General features: G+C 40.3%; 1 protein-coding gene across 4 annotated transcripts in view; it reads right to left on the reverse strand.

Moving 5' to 3' along the window:
- The window catches only part of LOC132398026 (pre-mRNA 3'-end-processing factor FIP1-like), a 52,141-nt gene that overhangs the window by 18,487 nt on the left and 17,977 nt on the right, over positions 1-15,677 (reverse strand). For all 4 annotated transcript variants that reach the window (XM_059976933.1, XM_059976932.1, XM_059976934.1 and 1 more), the window contains exons 3-5: positions 13,058-13,133; positions 9,741-9,844; positions 5,698-5,753 (exon numbers count right to left, since the gene is read on the reverse strand). In XM_059976933.1, coding sequence (XP_059832916.1) covers positions 5,698-5,753; positions 9,741-9,844; positions 13,058-13,133 — 236 coding nt within the window. The remainder of the gene's footprint in view (positions 1-5,697; positions 5,754-9,740; positions 9,845-13,057; positions 13,134-15,677) is intronic.

Consider the following 15,677-nt stretch of genomic DNA (forward strand, 5'->3'; position numbering starts at 1 on the left):
GAATTTTTGTTCTTCCTCTTGTAGAACTGTTGGAGCCAATTGCCAATTGAGATTAGCAATCCAACACAGAAACTAAGTGGGGAAAAAAATATTTGGATTTGTATCGTCCAGCTACTAAAAATAGATATTAACCTAGGTCAATTCCAATCATCCTACATACACCTGTTCAATCAACACTGATTACATTTCTTTTTGGCAAATAGCAACATTACTGTATAATATTAGATGAACTGCTATTTAAATACATTTACAAAGATATTCAGAACGGAATAGAACCCAGAGACATTACTGAATACAATTTGTCAACTTTTACATTCAAGCACAACGTAATTCCACAATCAGAAAACATGCAGTAATTTCAAATTATAGTGTAACATTTTAAACTGTCTTGCACATTAAAGTAGAGCTGAAGTTGGCTCTTTCCATCCATATGGCAACTCAATATACAGTACTGTGCAAAAGTGCAAAATCTGGTTTTAGATGCTTTATTTGTGTCTTCTGCATTAGCGTGCAAGTAGAAAAGAACAAATTTTTAGATTTCCAAACACTTTACAAAAAAAGTTAGTGATTTTTTTGTATTTTGCTAAAGAAAGTTACATACCAGACCACTTGATTACTCTGTAGGTATATAGCCTGGTGCTTGATCAAACAAAGATAACAAGCAGGTGCTAATGATCAACGACTTGGATAAATTCTTTATTAATCCCAAAGGAAATTACAGTGCCACAGAAGCATTACAAGTTCTCAGATATACAAATATTAGAAGTATGAAAGAATATAAAAAAAGGCTACCTCAAACAATCTACAGGAGGGGGCTCATAACTTCCTCAGCTATAGGTAGTCTCATTAATGGCCAAGGGTAAAAATGACCTCATATAGTGCTCTTTGGAGCAACAAAGTTGTCTTAGTCTATTACTAAAAGAGTTCCTCTGTTCATCCAAGGTGGCATGCAGAGGGTGAGAAATGTTGTCGAGAACTCAGAGGGTGAGAAATGTTGTCGAGAATTGGCAGGATCCTTTGTTCTACCACAGTCTCCAGTGTGTCCAGTTTGACTCATATAACAGAGCCAGCCTTTCTAATCAGTTTATTGAGCCTATTAACATCAGTCGTGTTGATTCCCATGCCCCAGCACACTACCGCATAGAAGACTGTACTGGCAACAACAGACTGGTAGAACATGTGAGGGAGAGGCCTGCATACTCCAAAGGACCTCAGTCTCCTTGGGAAGTAGAGGTGACTCTGGCCCTTCTTGTAAACAGCGCTGTGTTGGTGCTCCACTCAAGTCTGTCATCCAGGTACCTGTGGGTCCTCACCATCAACAGTAACAGGGAGCAATGCAGGCTTAGTCTTCCTAAAGTCCATCACCATCTTCTTTGTCTTACTGATGATGAACTGCTGATGATTCACCTTGCATCATTTGAAAAAGTCCTCCACTAAGGCCCCATATTCATCCACCCATCCTGCCTTTATACACCCAACTATAGTTGAGTTATTATTTCTGCAGATGACATGACTCAGTGTCGTATCTAAAGTCTGAGGTGAAAGGGTAAACAGGAAGGGAATCAATACAGTACCCTGTGGGGCCCCAGTGCTGCTTATAGCCCTGTCTGACACACAGCTCTGAAGCTGCACGAACTGTGGTCTGCCAGTCAGGTAACCCATTGTCCAAGATACAATGGAAATGCCAGTCTGCATTGAACAGAGCTTTCTCCCCAGCAATGAGGGCTGTATGGTATTGAAGGCACTTGAGAAAGCAAAAATCATAATCCTCACAGTGCTGCCCCGCTTACCGAAACGTGAGTAGGCTCTGTTCAGCAGGTAGATGACAGCGTCGTCGACTCCAACATGGTCCTGTAAGCAAACTGCAGAGGATGTAGGGCTGATCTGACCAGGAGTCAGAAGTGAACCAAGACCATTCTCTCTCGGGTCTTCACGAAGTGTGAGGTCAGGGTCACTGGCTAGTAATCATTCAAGACTTTCGGTTGGCCCTCCTCAAGTACTGGAAACACACATGATGTTTTCCACACAGTCAGGACCATTTCCAGGCTGAGACTCAAGATTAAAAATGTGCTGGAGAACTCCACACGACTACTCAACAAACTCCTTCAAGATCTTGGGGTTCATATAATCAGGTCCCAATGTTTTGCCGTGTCTGAGTTTTCCCAGAGCCCTTCTCACCTGTTAGTAGTGAAGGTGAGTCCATGATGACTGAGAAGTTGGTGGAAGGTGGGGTCTGAGGGACGTGAAGATTGGGATGATAGCAGTTGGTATGTGGAGGGGTGATTGGTAGGTGCAGGGCAAGGAAGGGATGAAGATGGCGGTAGTCTGTGTTACTCATGCATGTGTTGATGAGTTGAATGAACTAAACTAATTAACTGAAACAGAAATCAGTGTCAAAGGAACCAAACTGGGCAAAGGACAACCAAACTAAAAGGTGAGGGTATGACAGATGTGACAGTTTAACCTTCAAATCATCAATTCTTACACCATAGCAAGGTTGAGCATAGCAACAAGACACAAGGTGGTCACCCTGCATCTGCAAGACCTCTCCCAAGTTGAAATTTCACAGCAGGTGGGAGTTTCAAGTGTGCTGCCCAAGTTCTTCTGAAGCGAAGCACAAAGAAACGGGCAAGGTTGAGGATCACAACCACATTGGTTGGCCACAGAAACTGAGTGCAGGAGAGAAGAGATACATCATACTAGCAAACCTCCTAAATTAGAAGAAGTCCAGCACTGCTATCAACAGAATTCACAGAAACCTTTGGAATCCACGTACCCCTCTAGAATCCGGACAAGTACTATCACAAGTGGTCTTCATGGAAGAGTTGCTGCAAAACACAAGGACTGGAGTGTTAAATAATGGCAGCAAGCACGATAGACTAACCAGTCAAAATTTGAAATGTTTGGCTCAACAGAAAGCAGTTTGCCTATAGAAGAGCTGGAGAGCGTTACGTGAATGAGCCAACATTGAAACAGTGGAGGTTCCCAGCAGGTCTGAGGCTGCATTTTTGCAAAGGGAGTTAGTGATCTGGTCAGAATTAATGGGATCCTCAATGCTGAGAAGTATAAGCATTTTCTCATCCTTCACACAATAGCATCAGGGAGGTATTTGATCAACCCCAACGTCATTCTGCAGCAGGACAATGTCCTCAAACACAGGCCCAAGGTCATAAAGAACAATCTTTAGTGAAAAGAACAATTTCTGCAACTGATGGAATGGCCTTCATGGAGTCCTGAACTCAACATAATTGAGGCTGTCTGGGATTACCTGGAGAGACAGAAGCAAGTGAGATAGCCAAAGTCTGCAAAAGGACTGAGGCAAGTTATTCAGATGCTTTTAACAACTTACCGGCTGATTTTCTTATAAAACTGCATGATAATCTACCTACTGTAAGAGAATTGACAGTTTCAAAGGCAAAGGGTGGTTACTGCTCTTTATAGCAAAATCACAGTCCAAAGTACATTTATTTTCTAAGTATATTTACTATATACAGCCCTGAGATTTGTCAAAACAAAGAAATCCAATAGAACCCATTAAAAAAGATCATTGAACGCAATGTGCAAACAATAAAGCAAGCAAATAACATTCAAAACAGAAGTTCATAAAAAGGAGTCCACAGCCTCAAAACCAGACATCAATGCAGCCAATCCAGGAGTCCGTTGTCTGAGGCCACTGTCGTAGTTCTGCACAGAGATGAGCATACCTCGTGGAGTAGCAAGATGAACACCAGTTCATCCCTCACCTCCGGCCCTGACACCCTGACTTTACAATCTGGCCAGGCACTTAAATCGGCAGACCTTGGGTAGATCCTCGCTCTCGGACCTGGGCCTGGGCCACGCCACCTCAGCTGGCCTCAGTTCTGCCACATCCAAGTCCACTCCAGCAATGGACAAACATTGGCTCATTCCCTGCTTTTGAACCTGGGCTCTGCCACATCGATCCGGCCTGTACCCGTCACACTGCAACCATCCTGTACCTTCCAGACTTCAGTTCACGTTGCAAAAATGCCAGGTTATACAGGCAGTACAAAAGCTCAGCTCTGAAAGCGATGCTACAGGCTATTGATTGCAGCAATTGTATCCAAGAAAAAGTGATTAATACAGTAATTTAGTTTGTTTTGATAATTATAAACTTCTCATTTATTTTTGAAATCATCTTTACACAATTTTTAAAAATATGTGCGCAAGACTTTTACACAGTATTATATGTATATTGACTCGCACTTCCTCAAGTCATATAGTTTCAGATATAATGTAAACTAATATCACCTTTCCAAGCAGGTCATGGTTTAAGAACAGAAATAACTGCTCTACATTGCATTATTCCACTCTTAATATTTTTGTCAAACCGTCATCGTCATCTTTTCCAAGGTTCTCAATAGTCTTCTTTCTTTTATGTTTAATTAACTTGAAATCTTATATTATTTTGAGATACTGTGTTACTAAGCTCCCTAATTCTACAATGATTTGTGTATCTTTTACACTTCTGTATGGGTCTGACAACCTACTACCTTCCTCAAACAATCTTAACACTTCTGTTCCTGCTTATTTCCCTCTTCAAACAATCTAAGAATCCATGAACCAATTCCTAAAATAAAAATTATAAATACAAAAGCTATAATCTTAAAATTGCGCAAAGGACAAGGGATCAATGCTGTTGGCGATAATATTCTCTCTCCAATCATTTATAATTAAATAGAAGTTACTAGTGTATTTATTATTTTTAGCTAATTTATTTGAACAGCAAAAAATATGACTGCCCACCTCCTCATCTCTTTGTACATCTCTGCATTAAAGGATTATATATATATAAAAAAAAACTAAACCTAGAAAAGATAATCCTGGAGGTTCAATTAAGGATCCCCCCCCCCCCCCCGAGAATTATACAAGACCTTAGGAACTCAAATTAGTGGAATGAGCTGACTGGTAGTAGATGCAATTATGCAAAGAAATTTGATGAACCATGCTCTATGAAAAAACAAAAGTGAGTAAATATTGGAAGTAAAAACACTGAATAATGTAGCTAAACATATACCTATGAAAACATATTTAAATCTTTCAAAGTGGGAGTACAGAAGAATAAAAGTGATGTATTAGCCCAATTAGTTCACTGTAAATGGTTCAGGACATCTCATGTCCAACAAGAGGACCTGAAAACAACGGAGAGCATACAACATTAATTATCCCAGCTTTGGGTCTGAATACAAGTTAAATAAAAATGTTGAGAAAATAATTGGAGATACTGAAGACAAAAATCAAATATATTTCTAAAGAACCTACAGTATTTCAACAGAGCAAGCAGAAAAAATACAACTTCCTCTGGACAGAACCCAAAAAATGTAAAACTTGTTACAAAAAGAGGAGAGATAAGAGAAGTTTCTTTGTACTGGGTTATTAAGAGCTTTTGTGCCAGCTGCAAGTCAGAATGAAACATGGTAGTGTTTCAAGAGTAAATGGATGCATTAAAAAAAAGATCCAGAGGTATGTAAAGGGACAGAACAGTGAGATTGGATTGGGATTCCTTTTGCAAAGGTTAGCCCATACTGGAAGGATTTACTTTGTCCTTTCAATGTTCGAAATTTCTGTGATCTAATTTCAACTATATTGGTTATTAACGCGAGGTCTATAAACAAATGTGCATTCTGAGTCAACTACCACCACTTATTCACTAACTGCTGAATAAACACCTTCACTAACCTGCAGAAGAACCATATGTGCGTCCACTCTTCAGATTCAAATTCATTGGAGTGCCCCTTTGTAAGTTTAAAGCATTAAATTAAAACATTTTATAAAACATAACTTTAAAGAAATTAGTGCATCTCATACATGTTTCAATTATTTAATCGAATATTCCACATCAGTGTATGATTGTAAAAAAAACAGATTTATATACATTATTTTATAAAAAGATTCTTACTTCAGAAAGGATGATTATGATAGTCGGAAGGCAGTATATCATAATAGCATAAATGTACATTTTTATCTCTTACTTATACACATTATAATGCAGGAAGTCATTTCACCCATCCCATCTATGCTAGTGCCTTGAGAAGCAATCCTATTAGCTCCATTCACACTCTCATTTTGTGAATCCCTGCAACCTATTCCTTCAAGCACATGCCTACCATTTCTACTTTGATTCTCTCATTAACATATTCTTTTCTCCCCATTAACTTACACTTGGAGCTAATTTACACAAGCTAATAAACCTACCAGCATGTCTCAGGGATGTGAGAGGCAAATATTAAAACGTCATAGAGACCACACCTTGGTGTCTGCATCTGTGAGTCAGCAGTGCGACCTGCTGCACCATTGAGCTGCCTTCTCATGACTACAAGTCATCCCTAGAATACTTTGCAATCAATTAATTAGTATCTGGAAGAACTTCTCTGGTTAATTTGGGCACAGCAAAATGATAATTATTAGAAAATCAACTAAGTGGCCAACTTCACTAGGTACAGGAGTGGAACCTGGTGTGGCTTTCTGCTGCTTTAGCCTATCCACTCCAAAGTTTGATGTGTTGTGGGTTCAGAGATGCTCTTCTGCACACCATTGTTATAACACATGGTTAGTTGAATTACTGCTGCCTTCCTGTAAGCTTGAACCAGTCTGACCATTCTCCTTAGACCTATCTAATTAACAAGGCATCTTTGCTCACAGAAATGCCACTCACTGGATGTTTTTTTGCTTTTCCCACCAGTCTCTGTAAACTCTAGCAAGTTGTATGTGAAAATTTCAGGAAATCAACAGCTTCTGAAATACTCAAACCATCCCATCTGACACCCAACAGTCATTCCATGTTCAAAAGTCACTTGGATCACATTTCTTCTCATTCTGATGTTTGGTCTGAACAGCAGCTGAACTGCTTCACTATGTCTGAATGTTTTTATGCATTGAGTTGCTGCTACTTGATTGACTGATTAGATAATTACATTAATAAGGTGTACAGGTGTACAATACAGTGGCCACAGAGTGTAAACATTAACAAAAATTGAGTAACAAAAATCTACAGATGCTGGAAATCTTCCTTTATGTCTTCAGAGAAGCAATTGGATTTCCCTTGTCTTCACCTTCCACTGCTTCCCAGACACTTTATTCAACAGATAATGCTGCATAATTCTTATCACAATCATATTTTACCATCCCATTCCAGCATTGTGTAAAGAATGCTCATCTCATAACCTCATCATTTTTTCTTCCATCTCTGCCAACACACATTCCCCTTCTTACAACAGTCTTCCTTACGGCAACAGCAGATACAAAAATCTACTCCTCTCCTTTCCTACTATTCAAAGACCACAGGACACAAAACATAGGACACAGCAGCACAGGAACAGGCCCTTTAGCCCACGATGTTGTGCTGAACTAAGTAAATGAATCCCTTCTGTCTACACAATGTCCATATTCTTTCATTTTATGTGCATTCATTTGTCTATGAGCCTCTATCATATTGACTCCATCCCACCCCTGGCAGTTGAATATATGGACAGAAAAATGTCAGATGAAGCATTGCCCAGCCAAATGTGAAGTCCTGCACCATGGTAGGCCAAATATAAAGAGACAGTACACTGTTAAAGGCCTTAAAAGGTGTTGATGAGCAGAGGGATCTTGGGGTCCAAGTTCACAGCTCCCTGGAAGTGGCTACACAGGTTGATAGGGTGGTTAAGAATGCATATGGCATGCTTGTCTACATTAGTTGAGGCATTAAGTACAAAAGACAGGAAATTATGCTGTAGCTGTGTAAAACTCTAGACAGCATCTAGAGTATCTAGGTAGGGTAGTGGACTCTGGATAGAGGTAATACCTTTGATGTCTGGCAGCTGCACTCTATCTCGGGGTCACCAACCTTTTTTGCACCGCGGACCAGTTTAATATTGACAATATTCTTGCAGTGGGAAGGTGGGGGCTGTTAAACACGATGGGAATACTGCGATACTCGAAGCAGGTTCCTTATGTCCAGTCTATTCCACAATTTAGTTTATGTGGCTCTCAGCACTTAGCTTCTGTCCCGCTTGTTCACGTTTCTTTCCGCTCAAAAATCTCAACGGGTTTGTCCTTAAGTGCAGGGTGCTTGAACTCAAGGTACTGAAGCAGTATTGAAGGCTTCATTGCCTCAATAGAAAGTCTCCGGGCCTGAACTCCAGCCTCCCACCAGACGCCTTGGGCAGGTGCAGCTGGTCGTGGGAGGGGTGAGAGGACAAGGTAAGGGCCGGAGGTCCCCGTGCCAGGGCCGCGGCGGTCGCAGTCTGGAGAGAGCAACTGACCAAGCAAGGAGTGCAACAGGGTGCGTGCCCGCCCCCCTTGTAGGTAGGTAGGATCTATCGGCCGACAAAAGTTTGGCTCGAGGGATGACTTTCAGCGGATCGCAGCGAGTTAGCTACTCTGCTACTTACAAAACCCTGAGCTCAAATGAGGTCTGTGAATATTTTGGCATCAGGTTCCCCATAAACATTCGGTGTGCTAAACAGGTTTAGTGGCAGCGCCCATCCGTCTGCTCTCCAGGCCAGTAGCAATGGCTCTTCCCACCAGCCGTGTGAGGCGGCCGGTTACCCGAAGTCAACCAGTGATCCCTGGCGTGAGGGTATCACTGCGTTTAGGCGACTGATGACCTCGTGTGGGTAATGACTTCGCGTGGGTCCAAGTTCAACAGTGGGCATGACAGGGAATGAGGAAAGGTACAGCTGACTCATATCGCCAAATCATATTGTTCCCTCGTGACCCAGTAGCACATGCTTTGCGGCCCGGTGGTTGGGGACCACTGCTCTATCTAGTAGGATGGACAGGCATTACTGGTCCTCATCCATTTCCTAAATCTCCCATGTCTGCCCCCAAGTGACACACCCTCGTACACCACTTCAGCCGGCGGGCTAAAAGACATTAGAGAATGTGTTAACACAGCACCACTGGGCAAAGGCCTCGTTGTTGAATGAGTCCTTTGCAGAACTACATCGGCCCTGTGTTCAAGACCAGGGAGAGCCACTGAGCTGTAGGACATTGTCTGTGGTCTGGCCTGAAGAGGGATGGGTGCTGCCAGGTCTCACTAGCCCAAGACACGTGAAAGTGCCCCTACAACCCGTAGGTGGGTAATGGGTTCAGCCGTGAACTGCGAACATTGCATTGAGTTCTGGCCACCTCATCATAGGATGTCAAGGTTTTGGAGAGGGAGCAGAAGAGGCCTACAAGGATGCTGCCTGGATTAGAGGGTATGCATGATGACAAGAGGCTGGACAAACTTCTGTTGTTTCCTCAAGAGCAGATACTGAGGGAAGATCTGATAGAGGTTTATAAGGCTAGAAGGGCATAGATAGATTAGACAGACAGCATCTTTTCCCAGGTTTAAAATTCCTAATACCAGAGGGCATAGGGGACAAGTTGCAAGGAGATGGGGGTGTGGCATTTTTTATTTATACACCCACTGAGTGGTGGGTGACTAGAATGCACTGCCCGGGGAGGTGGCAGAGGCAGATACATATGGGACTTTTCAGAGATACTTGGATAGGCACATGAATGTGAGGAAAATGGAAGGATATGGACATTGTGCAGGCAGAAAAGATTCATTTAATTGGCCATTTGATTACTGATTTAATCAGTTTGGTACAACATTGTGGGCCGAAGGGACTGTACCTGTGCTGTACTGTTCTATGTAGCAGTGAAGTTATTTCCAAAACCACTATTTATGTTACTTTACTAACTTCAATAAAATAAAAAGTATTTACTTAATTAAAATCATGCCAACTCACATATACTGCGGTGCACCCGTTTTAATGTTGCCAATCGTGACCTTCACATCATCATCATCGCTGTCACTATCACTGTCATCCTCATCACCACCATTTTGTGACACCTAAAAACATAAAAAAATCTTTTACAATCATAAATGTACCAGTATCCTCTTGATGCAAGTAAGGACATAAATATCTTAATTTGCTTCTCGAAGTGAGATCCAATGCCTTATAAAAGTATTCAGCCCTTAATCATTTGTTCACATAAATGAGTATTACAAACAGGTTAATTAATTCTGATTAATTTAATTGAGAATTTTTATTTGTGAATTGTGTGCTCCTTTTTCACATTAGAGCCCAAAAAATGGAAAATTGTAAAGCATGAAAAACTAAAACGTCAAAATCTGAAATGTTAGCAGTTCAAAAGTATTCATCCCCTTTTCTCAGTACTCAGATCAACCATAACTTGCAGCTATCACAGCCAGCAGTCTTTTTTGAATAAATCTCTATTAGCTTTGCACAATGTGATGGAGGAAGATTTGCACAGTCCTCCTTGCAAAATTGCTCAAGGTACAATAGTTTAGTTGGGGAGTGGCGGTGGACGGCAATCCTGAGGTCAGAACTCTGACTGGTCTGCTCAAGGACGTCAGCTTTCTTCATTTGAAGCCACTTCATTGTCGCTCTGGCAGTGTGCTTTGAGTTATTGTCCTGCTGGTAGATTAACTTCCTCCCCAGTTTTAAAATCCTGCTAGCCTCTGCTAGGAAGTTTTTTAGGATCTTTCATCTTCCCATCAATCCTGACCAGATTTCCAGTCCCTGTTGCATAAAGCTACTTCCACCATACTTTACATAGGGATGATGTTAGTGTTCTACTTTAGTCTCATCCTACCACAAGACTTTCTTCCACATCTTTACAGTATTTTCTAAGTGTTGCTTTGCAAAGTCTTTACAGGTAAGTGTTTTAAGCCAGTGCTTCTTCCTTGCCACTGCCATAAATACCCATTTGTACAAGGTCTTAAGAGATTGTGGGGTGATGTGCTTCATCTCCAATTGCAGCCAATGACTCCTGCAGCTCACTCAGAGTGACTGTTGGCATCACAGTAGCCTCCTACACCAGTGAATAGGTTAAGAGAGGTGGTGTGACATAGACAACATGGCTGTGGTTTCACAATGGATTTCAGTGAGCTCCGAGGTATGTTCAGTGCCTTTGAGATGGGTAGTCTTCCCCAGATTTGTGCTTCTCTATTACCACTTTTCTGACCTTCCTTGAATGCTCTTTTGGCTTCATTTTGGTTTGGTCTGTTGAAAATCTACCATACTGTTGGATCTCAGAGAGAAGGGGTGTTTATTCTGATGAATTCACTGAAAACAAATCCTCCAATTTTATGCATCAATAAAGTGGGTGAGTTGGTAAGGTATTACTTGTATTGCACTTGAGGAAAGTTAGCATAGTAATTACAAAGGGGATGAATACTTTCTCAGCCTCACAATTTTGTTTTCTAGTTGTTGACAAGTTTTGGAAAGATGCACAATGCTTTGTAGATTAGCTCAAAATATCTCACTTCAATATATTTTATATTTAGAAAATAAGACAGTAAAATGTATAAATAGTTGTGGGGGCTGAATACTTTTTCAATTAAGCACTGTACATGTGCTCAATTCAATTTGTTGCTGCTGGCGGTTGTACCTAAAGTACAATCAATTTCTTTGGTTTATTTAGTTGGGGAAGGATCCTGCAGCGCATTGGCACACTTACATTTTAAGAAATTTCTGAAATGCAACAGCTGGCAGAATTTGCCACGAATAAAGCCAGCAAGTCAACTTTTAAGTGGTTGTAGCACATTAATTCAGATAGCTATCATTTGGCTGGCAATGGAAACATTATAGTGACAGCATGGACAGCCCTTTTGACATGGGTTACACAACATTGTTGAGAAACAATGAAAAACTATTTTCAGCAAATAATATTCCATTTCTGATTACACAAATAACAATAGTACTCATATTTAGCAGGGATTATTCACAGAAAATACTGATCTCAGCCAATAGTTCCAGACATAGACTTTCTGTGGTGACCATTGAATAAAGGTTGCATGCAAGAAAACAACAATGAAATTCCTTTTCCTTCCATCGTTGGCTTTTGCTGCCCCTGTAGACCTGTCATTCTCCCCAGTGAAATCAATCATTTATTCATGAAATCCAATGAGCAGAACAGAGTTGTTTTTAATATATTGCTTTTATTGCTACTCAGCTGGTTATGAAGGAATTAAAATACTTAAAAGTCAAATTTCCATCAAGAAAATAGTGAATAGTGTCAAATTTAGTGCTGTCCAATGCATTGCCTATTTGTGAGGTAGAAGGTGGTGCTCACATAACATTTTAGTATTTAGATGAGAATTTAAATTGCAAAATCACAGAACATTATGGATAAAGTGCTGGTTAAGGAGACTGATGCAGATGGATAATATATAGTCAGCATGGGCATGGTGAACCAAAGCACCTGACCTCATGTCACATAACCGACAATTATTCCTACTGCAGCTCCTCTGTCTCCAACCTTGATTTTCCCCGCTTTTTGCTTTCTCTACAAATGCCCTCATCTTTTAGTTTTGGACCGAGCGACAGCTATCCCCATCATCCATAAACAATCAGAACATCTGTCTTTTGGGAAAATTTCTTCAAATGCCAGTTCATGAAACTGCAACCCAATATCCATGATTTTATTCCCCCCACTTATGGAGTCCTCAATCACTTTGATGGCAGATTGACCTAATATTCAGAAACATATTGCTTGGTTGCTTTCTTTCACAGTAACCTACTAACGCGGGCAACATTAAATATCAGTAAAAAGGATCTGAATAGACTAATATTGGCGCACAATACTTCTGTTATCCTCATCAGACCACCTTTCATGAGGTCGCTTGTTTGCTCACTCACAGCACTTCATTTATGAACCTCTCCCGACTATCCACAGCCAGTAAAAGCAGAAATTGTTTTTTTCAGGCTGATAACCAGTTTGCCAGATAAAGAACATGAATATCAACTACCCCATTCTTCACTTTCTACACTCACTTGTCAGCAAAATGGAGAAAATAATGTCTTATCAGTGCAGCTGTGTCAAAGGCAGCACTAAAGTATAAAATGCCAAAAATTTTCTTTGCAATCTTTTCAATTACTCCTACAACTCACTGGGATAATACAATAATATTTTTAAAACTCTTACATGGAATGCAAAATTATACACTGTAAAATTTCATTTTAATTGGAATGTATTTAATTTAGCCAATTAAGTAAGGAATGCAATCTAATGATGCAAATGCCATTCTAAAACTTACACCTTCAGCCATTTCTAAGTTGCTGACTTTGAATTCAGGTGATGTTTCCTGCAGCGGTTTTACAGAGTCTTCACCCCTGCATAAACAAATATATCAAAATGAGCAGCCAAATTTAACCAAAATATAACATTTAGGATGAAGTCATTTGACACACTTGAAAGGTCATTTCAAGCATAACACCATAGTTCCATCCAGGCTCGACAAGAAGTTTGGAGACCTCGGCCTTGACCCTGCCTTGTGTAGCTGGATCCTGGACTTTCTGTCAAATCGCCAGTACATTGTACGAGTGGATTCCCTCACCTCCAACCCTCTGACTCGCAATACAGCAGCCCCTCATGGCTGTGTACTGAGTCCCCTCCTTTACTCCCTGTATACCCATGACTGTATTGCCACCCACAGCTCCTAATTTGCTGACTACATTGATTGGCCTTATCTGAAACAATAACGAGGTGGCCTACAGGGATGAAGTCATCTCTCTGACACAGTGGTGTCATGAAAACAATCGCTCCCTCGAAGTCACAAACACAAAGGAGCTGGTTGTGGATTACAGGAGGAATGGAGAAGGGCTAACCCCTATTGACATGAATGGATCTGGAGTTGAGAGGGTAAACAGCTTCAAGTTCCTCAGCATCCACATCAGCGAACACCTTACGTGGTCTATACACACCAGTTATGTGGTGAAAAAGGCACAACAGCGCCTCTTTCACCTCAGGTGGTTGAGGAAGTTTGGTATGGACTCCCAAATCCTAAGAACCTTCTACAGGGGCACAATTGAGAGCATCCTGACTGGCTGCATCACTGCCTGGTATGGGACTTGTACCTTCTTAATCGCAGGATTCTGCGGAGAGTGATGCGGACAGCCCAGCGCATCTGTAGTTGTGAATTTCCCATGATTCAGGACATTTATAAGGACAGGTGTGTAAAAAAGGCCTGAAGGATCATTGAGGACCCAAGCCATCCCAACCACAATCTATTCCAGCTGCTATCATCCAGCAAGCAGTACCACAGCATAAAAGCCAGGACCAAAAGGCTCCGGGACAGCTCCTTCCACCAGGCCATCAGACTGATGAACTCATGCTGACTTGAGTGTACTATATATTACACTGACTCTTCTATTTATAATTATACATTACTGTTATTGCACATTTAGATGGAGACAGAACAAAGATTTTTATTCCTCATGTATGTGAAGGGTGTTAAGAAATAATGTCAATTCAATTATGTAACGGTATTCTTTTCTTTATATTTAGCGTTAATCCTTTATAATCGTTGCTTGGAAACCAATAGTTATAGTAATATTTGATACAAGAATCTGTGCTTTATTTGTTAGTCTAGATAATGTGGGTCTATACGTCATTTGCCTACCATGTTTTCACAAAAAAAAATTGAGAAAATTGCCAGGAATCCCTTTATTTGGGACACTGTGCCACTTAATTGGAGCAAGAGACTGGTGTCAAAAAAAAACCAGAATGTTACAATGAAAATGAAGATTTAGAGGATGCAATTGTCGATAGCATTGTACGAAGGCAGTCCATTATCCGCACTAGGTGTCTGTGCTGATTTTGATCATTGCGTATAGTAGATGAATTCTCTGTGGATAAGTATTAGTGAACTAATACAGTTTTATAGTACTGTAGTAGTATTGGTAATATTCTTTCTCATTTGTTCATTTTTTTCATTTGAATACACAATTTGTTAGTTTGCCATTTAAAAAATATACTTTTTACCTATTTCCATTAAGCTTAGGCTAATTGAGGAAGCTTCTTAATTGGGCCAAAATAAACTGGTCCCAATGTGTCCCAATTAACTGGAATCTGCTGCAGTTGACTTGGAAATTATCAGTATAAACAGAAGTATTATTTGTAACATGCTCCCTTGTCAAGATAAACGGCTTGCAAACTCTAACGATAAAGCACAAAACGTACTTGCCAGTTATATTTCTTGGTCGAATTTTTACATGCAACACTATTGAATTATAACCATATAACAATCACAGCACGGAAACAGGCCATCTTGGCCCTCCTAGTCCGTGCTAGGACTAGAATTAGAAATAAATTAGAATAAAAATTAGAATAAATTTTTTTCCAGAAAAAAAATCAAACTGCTTCTGTTTAACCTGCTAATTTTTCATGTCTGATTATACTATGAGCAAGAAATTCATCATGTTTGCACCTCACAGAATGGGAGCGAAAGGGAAAAAAAAGGAAGGTATTTTTATGGTGCAAGTAGGTAGTTAACTAAATACCTTTCTCAAAACAAATATTAAGATTCACAAATAACAATACTATACATATTTGATAACCCACTTTCTTTCATTTCATGCCAAAAAAAATGCTTTGCTGAGTTCAGCAACAATAGCAGTTGTGGCAATGACAGCTGGACAAGAAGCATGTCATATCAAGCAATGTTTTTTAAAAGAAAAAATATCAATGTGCATTGTCTAGATTGGTATTTAAAACTACAACTTAAGCAGTATGTAAATATTTGAAAAACACTTAAAAATATAACCTTATCAAGATTCAGAAAAGTTAGAGAACATCCAACTTATAGGCCACTTAGTTAAGTGTCAAAGCATCATGGGTATTGAAGATTAGAGCTAGATGGCCCTGGGAGAATAATT

The sequence above is a fragment of the Hypanus sabinus genome, chromosome 8 (genome assembly GCF_030144855.1).
Source record: "Hypanus sabinus isolate sHypSab1 chromosome 8, sHypSab1.hap1, whole genome shotgun sequence".
Classification (NCBI taxonomy): domain Eukaryota; kingdom Metazoa; phylum Chordata; class Chondrichthyes; order Myliobatiformes; family Dasyatidae; genus Hypanus; species Hypanus sabinus.